Below are 12,561 nucleotides of genomic sequence, written 5' to 3'. Positions count from 1 at the left end.
TTTTAATAAAGAATGTTCCCCCTCAGACACCAAGAGCAGGCAGGGTCTACTGTTCCAACCAAAACATAGACCTTGAAATCTACAACTAAACTTTCCAGAGGCACTTCTGAGAGGAAAGGGCCAATGCCACACACAGTCAGCAAAAGTACCTACCTCCACTGGGAGTGTTCTCTATAGAGAGAAGGAAACCATGCTGGACACCCCTCTCCCCTAAGCTAAGAAATACCTTGTCCTGAGCAAGCTTGTCTGTATTCACAGCTATAGCCAGCCACTCTCCTTGAGTCAGACTGTAGACACATTCCCTGCCTTCCTCCTCTGCTGACTAGTTTAAGGAGATTGCAGGACAATCCCCACCCCACCTGACAAGGACAGGAAGTATTCTGCAGATCCCAGCTGAACCACACAGAAAAGCCCCAGGCTTCTTCTGAGGTAAAGCAATGCAGACCAACCTCTGGGTCCAGCACAGCTCAGGCTCATGACAGGAGGTAGGGCAAGCCACCAAGAGAAAAGAAACTCACCTTCAGGCCACGGCTTGGGAGGCCCTCCAGGGGGCTGACCAGGCATCCCAGGGGGCACACCTGAGGGTCCTGGAGGAGGCATGTTGGGCCCTCCCATACCTACATTCAAGGAAACAAAGCACCATAAATGCCATTGTGTTCAAACCTGCTGGCCCATGCTCAGAGAACATCCACCCACCACAGGTAATGTCAGAGAGAGGGATAAAAAGCATTTATTTCAATGCTGAAATATTCATCTCAGCAGTCCCAAGTACCATCATCTGGGAGCCAGGGCTGCCTGCCAAACTGAACACCCTCCCCACTCCAGGGGCATTGCTCTTACCATGGGGCCTACTGTAATTTGGAGGGGCTGGTCCTGGACCTGGGCCAGGGCCAGGGCCAGAGCTAGGCCCAGGTCCTGTGGCAGCCACTGAGGGTGGAGGTAGTGTTGGCATCTGCTGCTGCATTCCAGGCATTGGTCGCTTGCCTTGCACGGCCATCTGCAGGTGGTCAGGCAATGGCTGGCCCCTGGCTAACATCTTGTAGGCCATTATCTGAGCTCTGAGTTGATGCAGCTGATTCTGGTTAAATGGGGTTGGGCCTCGGTTTTGCTGCCCCAAGGCCTGGGGGTCAGAACCATCTAATGGGGCCCCTCCTGGCCCAGAGGACATCTGGGGGCCTGAAGATGGGCCACTGGCTGGGACAGGACTGGAGGCATGTTCAGAGCTACCTAGGGGCGAGGGGTAGCCTGTAGGGAAAGATTAATTCAGTGGTCATCAGTGGTCACTTGGCAGCATATATATCTATGATTGCTAAATCACATCCATACCACCCAGCACCCCCAAACATTCCACTCTCCTGAGTCAAACAAGAAGCACCCAGAGGGTGGTGACTGAGTCACAGCCTCAATCCAGCAGCCCATGTGGCAGTGAGCTTGGATGTTTCAGGAGAGCACAGATGGTAAGTGCAGAAGGTGAGACCTGCAAGCCAAGCTGCATCAAGCCTGCCCTCCAACCAGGCAAACTTGCTCAGTCATTCTTGTGAGGCCTCAGGACCCAGTACCTTGCTTATTGGCCTCGGTGTCAGGGAGGACTGCACAAGTCATCTACTGTATCAGTCTCCCCATGTCCTGAGACACCACTAGTCCCCAGGCCCCACCATGCTAAGCCCTAACCTCAAACACCATGCTGAAAAGCCATCTCTGTCCTACCAGTTCAGTCTTCCAGGATTGCTCCAAGGCAAGAGGGCTTGCCCCACACCACAAAAGCCCTCCCCACAGGCCAGCTGTCCTAGCTGCCCCCAGAATCTTGACTGAAGAAAGTAGATTTTGGGCTCCAGGTGTATGAACAACATGAGACAGAAAGTAACCCAGTCAGACTATACCTTGGGAATGCTGGTCCATGGGACTAGGCGGGGGTCCCATACCTGTGTGGGCCCCTGACCGCATGCCCATCCCTTTCATCTGGTTGTATCGTGGGTCATCAGGCATGCCCTTCTCATGCATGGACTCCATAGGCTATGAGATGTACAAGGACACAGGTCAGTCTAAGACAGCAAGAGGCAGCCAAGCAATGTAGCCAGGAAGACCACATGGAGGTCCACCCAAAGTAGCCAGGAGGCTAACTCTGAGGCACAGACACCACAGCTTCTGAGTATCAGGATAGAGACACAAAATCAAACTGCTAGAGAAGGTAACTAGACAAAGGAGCAGCAGAAACATGGAGATGCCTTTTCAGACAGTGAGAACCCATAAGGAAAAGACTCGTGACACAGTTTCCAGCAGGAACATCCTGGCCCCTTGCTCTCTGTACCAAGGAGAACAGTCACAACCCTGGGACTAAAGCCCTCATCCTTGGCAGACTATAAATCAAAGGGACATGCAAAAAGGTCTGGACACAAAGACTGGACAACAGCAAGATACCCCACTATCCTTAGTAGCTACCGGCTTGGAAAAAGCTATTGCAGAGGTGTCCTGCCACTGAACCAGACAACAATAAAGCAGGATCCTTACATGTGGAGGGGAGGCTGACGCATGGTGCTTTGGGGAGTTGGCATGCCTTCCAGAGCAATGGCTAGAGCGGCCAGTGAGAGAAACACTGCTTAAGAGCCCTCTGCGAACTAGCCCAGTTAATAAACATTCTGCTCTGCAAAAAATTCATAGGCCAACATGTGATGAAGCAGGTGACACCAAAGTCATAGCTCAGTACAGCTATAACAAAGGAAGCTGGGACAGGGAAATGGGGGGCAGCTTTTAGAGTCCACAGGTGTATTCAGACTGCTCAAATTGACCAAGAGCCTTGCCCCCAGCATGAGAGTTCTATGTCATTCAGGACTCCAGGACCTAACAGGTTTCTGGATAAATGATAGGTATCCAACAGGCACCTGTCAAGAGGCAGCAGAATACATGAGCAATGCTAGGAGAAAGAATGCAAGTAGAGGGGATGTGGCTGGAATGCTGGAGGAGCCTGTACAGCAGAAGGTGGGCTCATGCTTCCTTCATAGGACGAAAAGGACAAGACAAACACTATACTAAGATGACAGAGCAGTCTAGGAAGTAAGGAGCAAGAAAGGGGGATGTCCTGAAAGCAAGCACAGCTGGTACACAAGGACAACCCACATAGGGATGAGACAGGCAGATGAGGGCCTTCCTCATTTGTGGATGAGGAACACAACCCAAACCGGAAGCCTACAGAGGTGACTGACCCAAGGCAGAACAGCTGACAATGTCACCATGGTGAAGTCTACTGCAGCCTCCAACTATATCTTCTCACACCCCAGCCTTGGTGGGCCCAGACAAATGCTGATACTGCTCTCAGCTAGCTCTAAGAGGAGGACCAAGCCCATAGGACAGGAGAACTGCTTGGCAGCCTTGCTGACAAAAGCATCGCTGATGAATTTACGAAGTGGGAGATGGTAGTCTGGAGTGTAGTTCAGGAGCAGACTGAGCACTCGCCACTGTTTCAAGTATGCAGGCCACACAGTGTGGTCACTGGAGAAGCCTCTTTGGAGGAATTTAGTTATTCCTTTATTAACAAAAGAAAGCTTTGGCACACTGTTACCAAACAAGGAGTATGGGAATGGTAGGATGGGATGCTGCTCAGCCTCCTGGCTCAGGCCAACAGCCTGATCCCTTTGTTCACAGGAGCACACCAAGGGTGGGACTCTGAATCTACAAAAAGACCTGTCCCCTCTAGTGTAGGAAAGCACCTGTGGCCTTGTATGGAACACTGAGGTCCCAAGCTGAGGTGAGTCTCAGGGACAGAATGAGAGCACAGCATGCCTACCTTGTGCATCTGGTGCATGTTGTCCTGAGGGTACCCTCCAGGCCCCTGGGTGGGCATGGGGTGTCCTGCTGAAGGAGGTCCTGGGCTGGGCCCCATCATGCTGTGGGCAGAGCCTGGTGAGGGGCCAGGGCTAGGGCCCAGCATTGCACCAGGTGAGGGGCCAGGGCCTGGGGAAGGGCCAGGCCGAGGAGTCCCACCCAGGGGTGGGTCTGGAGTGGACATCTTCACTGGAGCTGCAGGCCGTGGTCTCCTGCTAGAAAGAAACCCTGGTCATCCTGAGATCTGGGACATAGGTTCAGCAGGTTAAGAACAACAAAAAAGGGCCCAAAGGTGAGACAGAAGCACCGAGCCCACAGTGCCCCAACTTGTAGGCCCTGTCTAAACCTCTGTTCCAAACCCTTCTTCTATTCCTTTTGGAAAAAACACTATCTAAGGAAGAAAAATCAATTCAGAAAGCAGAATGTAATAGTGCAGGTTCCTCTCCCTAGCATAGGGAGGCAGACCAAGTTCCAGGTCATAAAGAACAAGTCGTTTTTGGTATTGTCCCAGCTTTATCTAAATACCACATGGTAATTAAAGTAACAGGCCGGTGAATCTGATCTTCTGGGTATGATTAATAACCACATTTGGAGGGTGCACTGATGTGGTCAGCAGGAGAATATCCTCCCCTTGCATCCAACATCAACTAGGTCCTGGGAGACTGTGGAACATCTCTCAAAATGTCCTTTAACTATGGGGAGTCATTTGTTCTCTTGTTCAGGAAGGGCATAGAGACAGACACACAGACAAATAGACAGTAAGACAAACACATACAATCAGTGAGCTTTAACCAGCATCCATTCCACAAATAAACTCAGCTCAGAGGGAAAATTCCTTCCATATTTTCAAGCAAAGCCACAGTTAAGGCCTATGGCTTGTCCTCACATAAAACGAACTGTTACAGGAAGGCTGAAAGAGCCAGAGGTTCCTCTCAGGCTCACGGATCTTAAGGACCAGATTCTTAACTGGGCTTGTCAGTACAAAAAGAAAGTGAGTCTAGACATGGTGGCACACACTTTTAATCCCAGCAGTGAGAGGCAGAGGCAGGTGGATCTTTCTGAGTTAGAAGCCAGCCAGGTGGTCAACACAGAGTTCCAGACTGACAAGGGTAACATAGTGACCCTGTTTTAAACAGCAACAGCAGAAGTCTCTTGCAGAAGACTGGAGTTTGATTCCCAGGATCCAATGGTAGTTCTTAACCATACCTAACCAAGTTGCAGGGGAGATGGTGGACTCTTCTGACTTCCTTGGGCACCAGGGATGCACATGGTACTAAAAAATACATGCAGGTAGACAAAACACTCACATATATAAATCTCCTCTGTTTGGCTCCTCCTGGTTCTTGTCTGGCCTTGTAACACTATCACTCTTATCTTCACTCCTCCCTCTCATCCTTCTCCAGGCACCAGTCAAAACCTCCCTTCTCCTCTACATGTGGCTGTTACACAAGTGGAACTACCAATGCACTTCTGGGATCATGGATGCAGACCCACTGGGGTACCCTGACTGCCACTGTCGAGGTTTGAATTAAGTCATGTGAGTACATAATCAATTTGTGACACGGGCACAAGAACACCCAATGCTGGTATTTCTCAGTAAGAGAATTTGGAATGCCATCAAATGTGAGAAGGAAGGTAAGAGTGCCTGCAACCGTCCTCAACTTCTACAGAACAGTTAGCATAAATGATGCTCCCATAACCTCAGATGTTTTTTCCTGAAGAGAATAGCATTGTTGTATTTTATATGACCTTGAACTTGTTGCTCAGTAAAGCAGGCTTCTCTGCTGAACTGGAAACTCTGTAACTCTGTTATCAAAAAGCTGCAATAATAAAAATGAGTCTTGTGCAAATTACAATTAAGTGCTTCTTGGTTGACACACACCCTTTTGTTTGTTTGTTTCTTGAGACAGGGGTTTCCCAGTAGCTACAGAGCCTGACCTGGAACTCGCTCTGTAGACCAGGCTGGCCTCCAACTCACAGAGATCCACCTGCTTCTGCCTCCCAGCACTGGGACTAAAGATGTGCACCACACTGCCTGGCTTGACTGGCTGTCTTTTGACTACCTAGTTTCCTGCTTCAGTTCTTCTGGCTTTAATCAGGATTTGGGCAACCTCTCCCAACCACTGCCAACAGAACTCCATTCATGGCAATTTCATAACAGCAGTTCAAGTTATCTCTTCAGAAGGTGGAAATGATAAAAACAGGAGATAAAATTTGGTCAAGCAATTTAGGATAAAAAGACCCCAAATAAAGTAATTAGTTTCTCTCTTGACTAAAAGCCATAAATGTCTTTAGGCCTCTTAAAGCCTCCTCCAGCCAGACTAGAGATACCACAGTATTTTAGATGCCCTAATCTCTGAACTGGTTCCTTAATGAAGGACTACATCGATTGTGGAATACCTTTACACTGTGTTAAGATGTGTCACTGTAATTGGTTTAATAAAGAGCTCAATGACCACTAGCTAGGCAGGAAGAGGTGAGATGGAACTTCCTAGGAAGAAAAAGGGAGGAGTCACCAGTGGAGGCAGAGGATCAGACATGCAGGAAAGGTAAAAAGCCACAAACCACATGACCACACATAGCTGAACAGAAATGGGTTAATTTAAGTTATAAGAGTTAATGGGACAAGCTCTAGGCCGAGGTTGAATTAAGTGTCTGTGTCATTCTTTTGTGAGCTGGGGACTCAAAGGAAAATTGTTTGCATACTCTTAAGAGTAGGGGGGATGCTAGAATAGCAGTGGAGGGCCTATCAAGAGGAAAACTCCTTCAAGAGACTGATCAAAGGGCTGAAGCAACAGCTAAACAGTTGCTAGTGCTGATGGCTCTTCCAAAGGACTTGGGTTCAATTCTCTGCACTGACAAGAATCTGTAAATCTAATCTGACACCCTCTTCCATCCTCTGTGGGCACCTGGCACATAAACAGTACATGAAGGACAAACAGCCATACACATAAAATAAATAAAAATGCCTGGTCGGGGCTGGAGAGATGGCTTAGAGGTTAAGAACACTGGCTGTTCTTCCAGAGGTCCTGAGTTCAATTCCCAGCAACCACATGGGGCTCACAACCATCTGTAATGAGATCTGGTGCCGTCTTCTGGCCTCCAGGGATACATGCAGACAGAAAACTGTATAAATAATAAATAAATTTTTTGTTTTTGTTTTTTTAATTGCCTGGTCAACGAAACTACACCTAGGAAGACTTCAGAAAGCCATTATCTTACTGAGTTTGGAGAACAGAAACCATATAAAATAGAGGACATTTTGAGAAACAAAGTCTTTTGTTTTTGCTTTTTTATTTGATTTTATTTTTAAAAAAATTTTTTCCATTCAGGGTTTCTCTGTGTAACAACAGTCCTAGCTGTCCAGAACTCACTCTGTAGATCAGGCTGGCCTCAAACTCATAGAGATCCACCTGCCTCTGCCTCCTGAGTGCTGGGATTAAAGGTGAACTATCACACCCTATTTTGTTTTGTTTTTAATGTTTTTGAGATAGGGTCTCACTATATAGACCAGATTTGACTAGAACTCAGAAATCTACCTGGATTAGTCATGTGCCACCACACCTAGCTTATATAATATTCTAAATAAATAAAAAGAAATCAGAGCTCTTAAATAAAAATTAATTTTAAAAAATGCAGAGCTCATTGTGTAACTGAGTGAAACAGCACATGAACAGCATATACAAAGTCCTGGGTCTACCATAGATGAATGGCATTTCTAAGGACAGCCAAGGTTGACCTCCACATGTACACACATGCCCTGTACACACTCATAAAAAGAATTGTGAAGGCTGATGAGTTGGCTCAGTGGGTCAAGGTTCTCACCACTAAGCCTGACTTGAGCTTAATCTCAGGATGACCCACATGGTAGATTTCCAGTACCTCCACATACACTGTGACACGCACACGCCCATACACAAGCATATACATACATAAGTATATGTAACAAAAAAATTTAAACCACAAGAAAGTAATTTCTTTATAACCACCCAGCCCAAAGCATTATTGTAACAATTCTGCATGACAGATACAACTCGCTTTTATCTAAATCACTTTTCTTGATGATGCAATAATATATTCTTTACACAGGCAGTTAGAGAAGTGGGAAAAAAGAAAGCAAAAGTCATTTGTGACCCCAAATCTTGCCTTCATTTGCTTAGAGTTCAGATCAGAAAGTAGGGTATGGTGGCACTATCATCACTTCCCAGGGTTGGCCACAGGATGGGGATGGAGGGGGGGTGGGTGTCTCCTCAGGGTGCACAGGACATGAGTGGACATGGGCTAGTAGGGCAGTTGCCTGGACCTTCTACTGTACCCTTCAAAACAGCATTTTTCAGCATATAACAGGCCCAAAGTTTATTTCCCTATGGCTGATTTATCAGTTAAGTGTTCAAAACAGGAATTTGAAAGGCTCTGCAAGGCCAGCCAGGACTACATGGTAAGATTCAAAAATAAACAATCGATGGGCGGTGGTGGCAGACACCTTTAATCCTAGCATTCGCATTAGGGAGGCAGAGGCAGGTAGATCTTTTTAAGTTTGAGGCCATCCTGGATCTATAGAGCTTGTTCCAAGACAGCCAGGGCTGTTACACAGAGAAACCTTGTCTTGAAAAACTGATGGATGGGTGGGTGGATGGGTGGGTAGATAGATGAAAGTAAATAAGATAATTAAATAAACAAGATAATTAAATAAAATAAATAAATAAAATAAGATAATTAAATAAAATAAATAAACAAATGATAGTTGTACAAGTGTGAGGACCTGAATTTAAATCCTTAGCACCCATGTAAAAAGCTGGGCATGAGCCAGGTGTTGGCGGCACATGCCTTTAATTCCAGCACTCGGGAGGCAGAGGCAGGCGGATCTCTGTGAGTTTGAGGCCAGCCTGGTCTACAGAGCAAGTTCCAAGTTCCAGGACAACCTCTAAAGCAATACAGAGAAACCCTGTCTCCAAAAAAAAAAAAAAAAAGCTGTGCATGGCAGTGTATGCCTTCCTGTAACCCCAGCACCGGAAGAAGACAAGTTGATTAGCCCCAAAACAAGCTTCAGGTTCAGTGCGAGATCCTGTCAATAGGGATCAGAAGTTCAGGATTATTCTAGTTTTTCACAGACAATTTGAGATCAGCCTGGAAAACTGTCTTCAAAAAAAAAAAAAAAAAAAAAAAAAAAAAACTTTAAGAATTTTAATCTAAAAGGGTAAGAACTTTTTCTAGATAGTAGATAAAAAGTTCAAACTACTTCTGGGGCGGAAGAATTGGCTCAGGGGTAAGAGTCCTGGTTGCTATTCCAAAGGAACAAGGTTTGGTTCCCAGCAGACAACTGTTGTGGCAGACAACTGTTGCAGGTATTCCAACATAATTCTTCTGGCTTCCACAGGCACCAGTCGCAAAAGTGGTGCACAGATACACTATGTAGGCAAAATATGTGTGTGTGTGTGCGCGCGCGAGCTGTGTGTTGCGGAATATTCTTTTACACTGTATGAAGATGTGTTACTGTAAGTGGTTTAATAAAGAGCTGAATGCCAATAGCTAGCCAGGAAGAGGTTAGGTGGGGACATCTGGGGACAGAGAAGTCTCAGGGAAGAAGGTGGAGTCACCAGGGAGGGGGAGCAAAAGAGAGCTAAAAGCCACGAGTCACATGGCAACACATAGATGAATTTAAGTTTTAAAGAGTTCATGAGGACAAGTCTAAGCTATAGGCCGAGCTTTCATAATTAATAAGTTTCTGTGTGGTTGTTTGGGAGCTGGCAGGTGAGACCAACAAAGACTGGTTATACACACATATACATACACATATGTCCCAACTGCTTCAATTCAGTTTTAAGGCTAATCAGAAGAAAAAGCAGAGTAGAGTGTCCTCCAGCAATTGTAGAAAGAGCTGATGTAATGGACTGCATCCATAACCCTAGCTATGTAGAGGACAAAGCTGGAGGATGAGAGTTTAAGGGCAGCCTGAGCAAAGCAAAAGACCAACAGAAGCAACAGGAACCCTCTCCTTCCCACCAACCCCTCCATCTGCCAACTCCCCTTTTCTCTTAAGTCACCTCTTGTCTCCAATAATCAAAGACCAGCTCCCCAAACTGCTAGAGCACTGGTGAGATTGAAAGTACACTAAATGCCACTGTCACCATCAGGCTATTCATGCACGGAAAGGAAGTTGGCAGTGCTATCAGTAAGGAAGGTTCTTGAGAATAGTGGTGCACATATCAACATCACAGAAGAAAATTGTTCTGAGATAATTATCATTTTGTTTGGATCCACTAATGACATCATCAAAGCTTTTGCTATAATCAAAAGCTGGAAAAAGTCATTAGCACCCCTACAACCAATAGCACAGCTGCACATAGACCCTCAAGTTACCTTACAGCTGGTGGTCCCTGCTAATCAGTGTAGCTCTCTCTTAGACAAGGTGGTTACAAAATAAAGGGGTTTAAGGGCGAAGGTCTAGGTGGCAGGGAACTCAACTGAGGGGGCAATCACTATTGCTGGCACTCTAAAATCCATCAAGTGCATCAAACAGATATTTATGGTCACATTAAAGACTGTCTCCCGGCCCCCAGCCCACCACCCCCCAACGGGTATAATATAACCATGCTGCACCAGCCCAAATCCTTGAGTTCTCCGGCTGTTTTTGCAGGCCTATACAATTCAAGGACACTATGCTATTCCATAACCAGAAGTGACCAAACTGCACCAGTGGGCAATCCAACAGTCTCATTTTCATGATTCGAGGCAATACTGGATTAAATGCAGGTCTGAGTGTACCTGCTCAAACTACTTATCATAAACTTACCACTCCAAATGATTTGACTGGATGCATAATTGTGTTATCAAGCAGTCAAATCAGGTCTGGGGTGCAGATCAAAATTTCTAACCTAGTGGAAGTTTCTACTGACAGGAAGGTTACCTCACCTAATGCTGCCAGCAAAGTAATCAATGTCAGGCTTTCCTTGGAGACATGTAGTCCCGGGACAGAACAGTGCAGATTCATCCATAATCCCTTTCTGCTGTTCCACACCACCCATGATTCATCTGTGTCATTTCTGAACAGTGATTCCAGGTTTTAAACAGTTTGTAAATGTTCAGTATCTACACATTTTATCATTCACTTTCCTTCTCTCTCTCTCTCTCTTTCTTTCTTTCTGTTTTGTTTGTATCAGGCTTTCTCTATGTAGTCCTGGCGGTCTTGGAACTTGGTACTGTAGACCAGGCTGGCCTTGAACACACAGAGATCCTCCTGCCTCTGCCCCTTGAGTGCTGGGATCGGATTAAAAGTGTGCAGCAGCACCATGATTTCTTTTCTTTCTTTCTTTTTTTTTTTTTTTTTTTTTTTTGGAGTGGATGAGTGATTTTGAGACAGGGTTTCTTTGTGTAGCCCTAGCTGTCATTTGTAGATCAGGCTGTCCTCAACTCACAGAGCTCTGCCTACCTCTGCCTTCTGTGTGCTAGGACTAAATGCATGCACCACCACTCATGACTGTTTAATTACACAATTTTAATTCCTTTCCCTGTTCTGCTGTTACCCTGATAACCATCAGTTTTATAAGCTTCCCCCCCACCTTTTCCCGTTTGGAGGGAAGGGCTAATGAATTTTTTGTTATGGAGTATTTCAGTTTAGTTTTGTAATGCACCGAATTTTTCAAAAAAAAAAAAAATACAAGATGGACTAGAGCTTTAAAAACAAAAATGTTCGAACAACTAGGAACCTAGGACCAACAAAACAAAATCATCGGTGCTACTTGAAGAAAACATTTCCTCCTATAGGTTCCCCCATTTCCTAGGTAGCTGGGGGGGCAACACAGAGCTGAGGCAAACCTGCAAGCAGCACCAGAAAATGCTAGTTCACTATTACCTTACAAGCAACCACAAACCCAGCACGAGCCAAACTTCCCCTTGTCAATGAGCTGTGAACAAGGCTGTCTATCTAACTCCTATGGCCTCTGCAACAGGAAAGACTCCTGAACTGACTTCATTTTGTTTGAGATATTATTTCACTGTGTAACCCAAGCTAGAGCTCTAGATTCTGCTGTCCTTAATTCCCCATTCACAGGGTTACACAGGTACCCTAGCACCCAGTTTAATATCACCCTTTGAGGGCCAGTCTCATTAGTACACACCTTTTATCCCAGCACTTGGAGTAGAGCCAGGCAGATTTGAGATAAGAGGCCAGGCCAGCCTACATATCGAGACATGTCCAGAAAAGCAAATGCCTCAAGGAAAAGGGAAGGGAGAGAGGGAGAGAGAGACAGAGGAAGGGAGGGAGAGAGAGGAGGAGAAGAATGATTAGCTTTTGACGCTTGTTGTGGAAAAAATACCATGACCATAAAGGCAATTTAAGGAAGAAAGAGTATCTCCTAGGTTATGGTTGGTACTAAAGGACTAAGTGTCCATTATGGTAGGTCGCAGGCATGGCAGCAGGAGCAGAGAGCTGTGAAACCAAGTCTTCAACCACAAGCACAAAGCAGAGAAAGTTGGGCAAGGCTAAGCTTTCCTAAATTCCTACCCAGCTGATCTACTTCCTCCAGTAAGACCTCCTAAACCTTCCCTGGTAGCACCACCAACTGGGACTCAAGTGCTCCAAATGCTCAAGATTATGGGGAACAAGCTCACTTAAACCACCACAGAAAGTACAAGAAGCTCTTTAAAGTGTCATTTGGGAGCTAGAGAGATGGCTCAGTGCTGACGTGCACTTGTAGCTCTTCAAGGAGTCCAGAGTCCAGTTCCCAACACACACATATCCAT

General features: G+C 46.0%; 1 protein-coding gene and 1 pseudogene across 6 annotated transcripts in view; one reads left to right on the top strand and one right to left on the bottom strand.

Annotated features, from left to right (window-relative positions):
* Positions 1–12,561, bottom strand: part of Smarca4 (SWI/SNF related, matrix associated, actin dependent regulator of chromatin, subfamily a, member 4) — a 98,400-nt gene that overhangs the window by 70,964 nt on the left and 14,875 nt on the right. For 5 of the 6 annotated variants that reach the window (XM_051196812.1, XM_051196809.1, XM_051196806.1 and 2 more), the window contains exons 2-5: positions 3,782–4,031; positions 1,881–2,013; positions 841–1,245; positions 519–617 (exon numbers count right to left, since the gene is read on the bottom strand). In XM_051196812.1, coding sequence (XP_051052769.1) covers positions 519–617; positions 841–1,245; positions 1,881–2,013; positions 3,782–4,003 — 859 coding nt within the window. In that variant the 5' untranslated portion in view covers positions 4,004–4,031. Of the gene's footprint in view, positions 1–518; positions 618–840; positions 1,246–1,880; positions 2,014–3,781; positions 4,035–12,561 lie in introns of all 6 variants that reach the window. The other variant, XM_051196807.1, reaches the window with a different exon arrangement.
* LOC127231308 (poly(rC)-binding protein 2-like) lies at positions 8,186–10,886 on the top strand (annotated as a pseudogene).

This window comes from Phodopus roborovskii, unplaced genomic scaffold (assembly GCF_943737965.1).
Source record: "Phodopus roborovskii unplaced genomic scaffold, PHOROB, whole genome shotgun sequence".
NCBI classification, from domain to species: domain Eukaryota; kingdom Metazoa; phylum Chordata; class Mammalia; order Rodentia; family Cricetidae; genus Phodopus; species Phodopus roborovskii.
The sequence above is the reverse complement of the archived record's forward strand: the minus strand, read 5'-3'. Positions and strand labels throughout refer to the sequence as shown.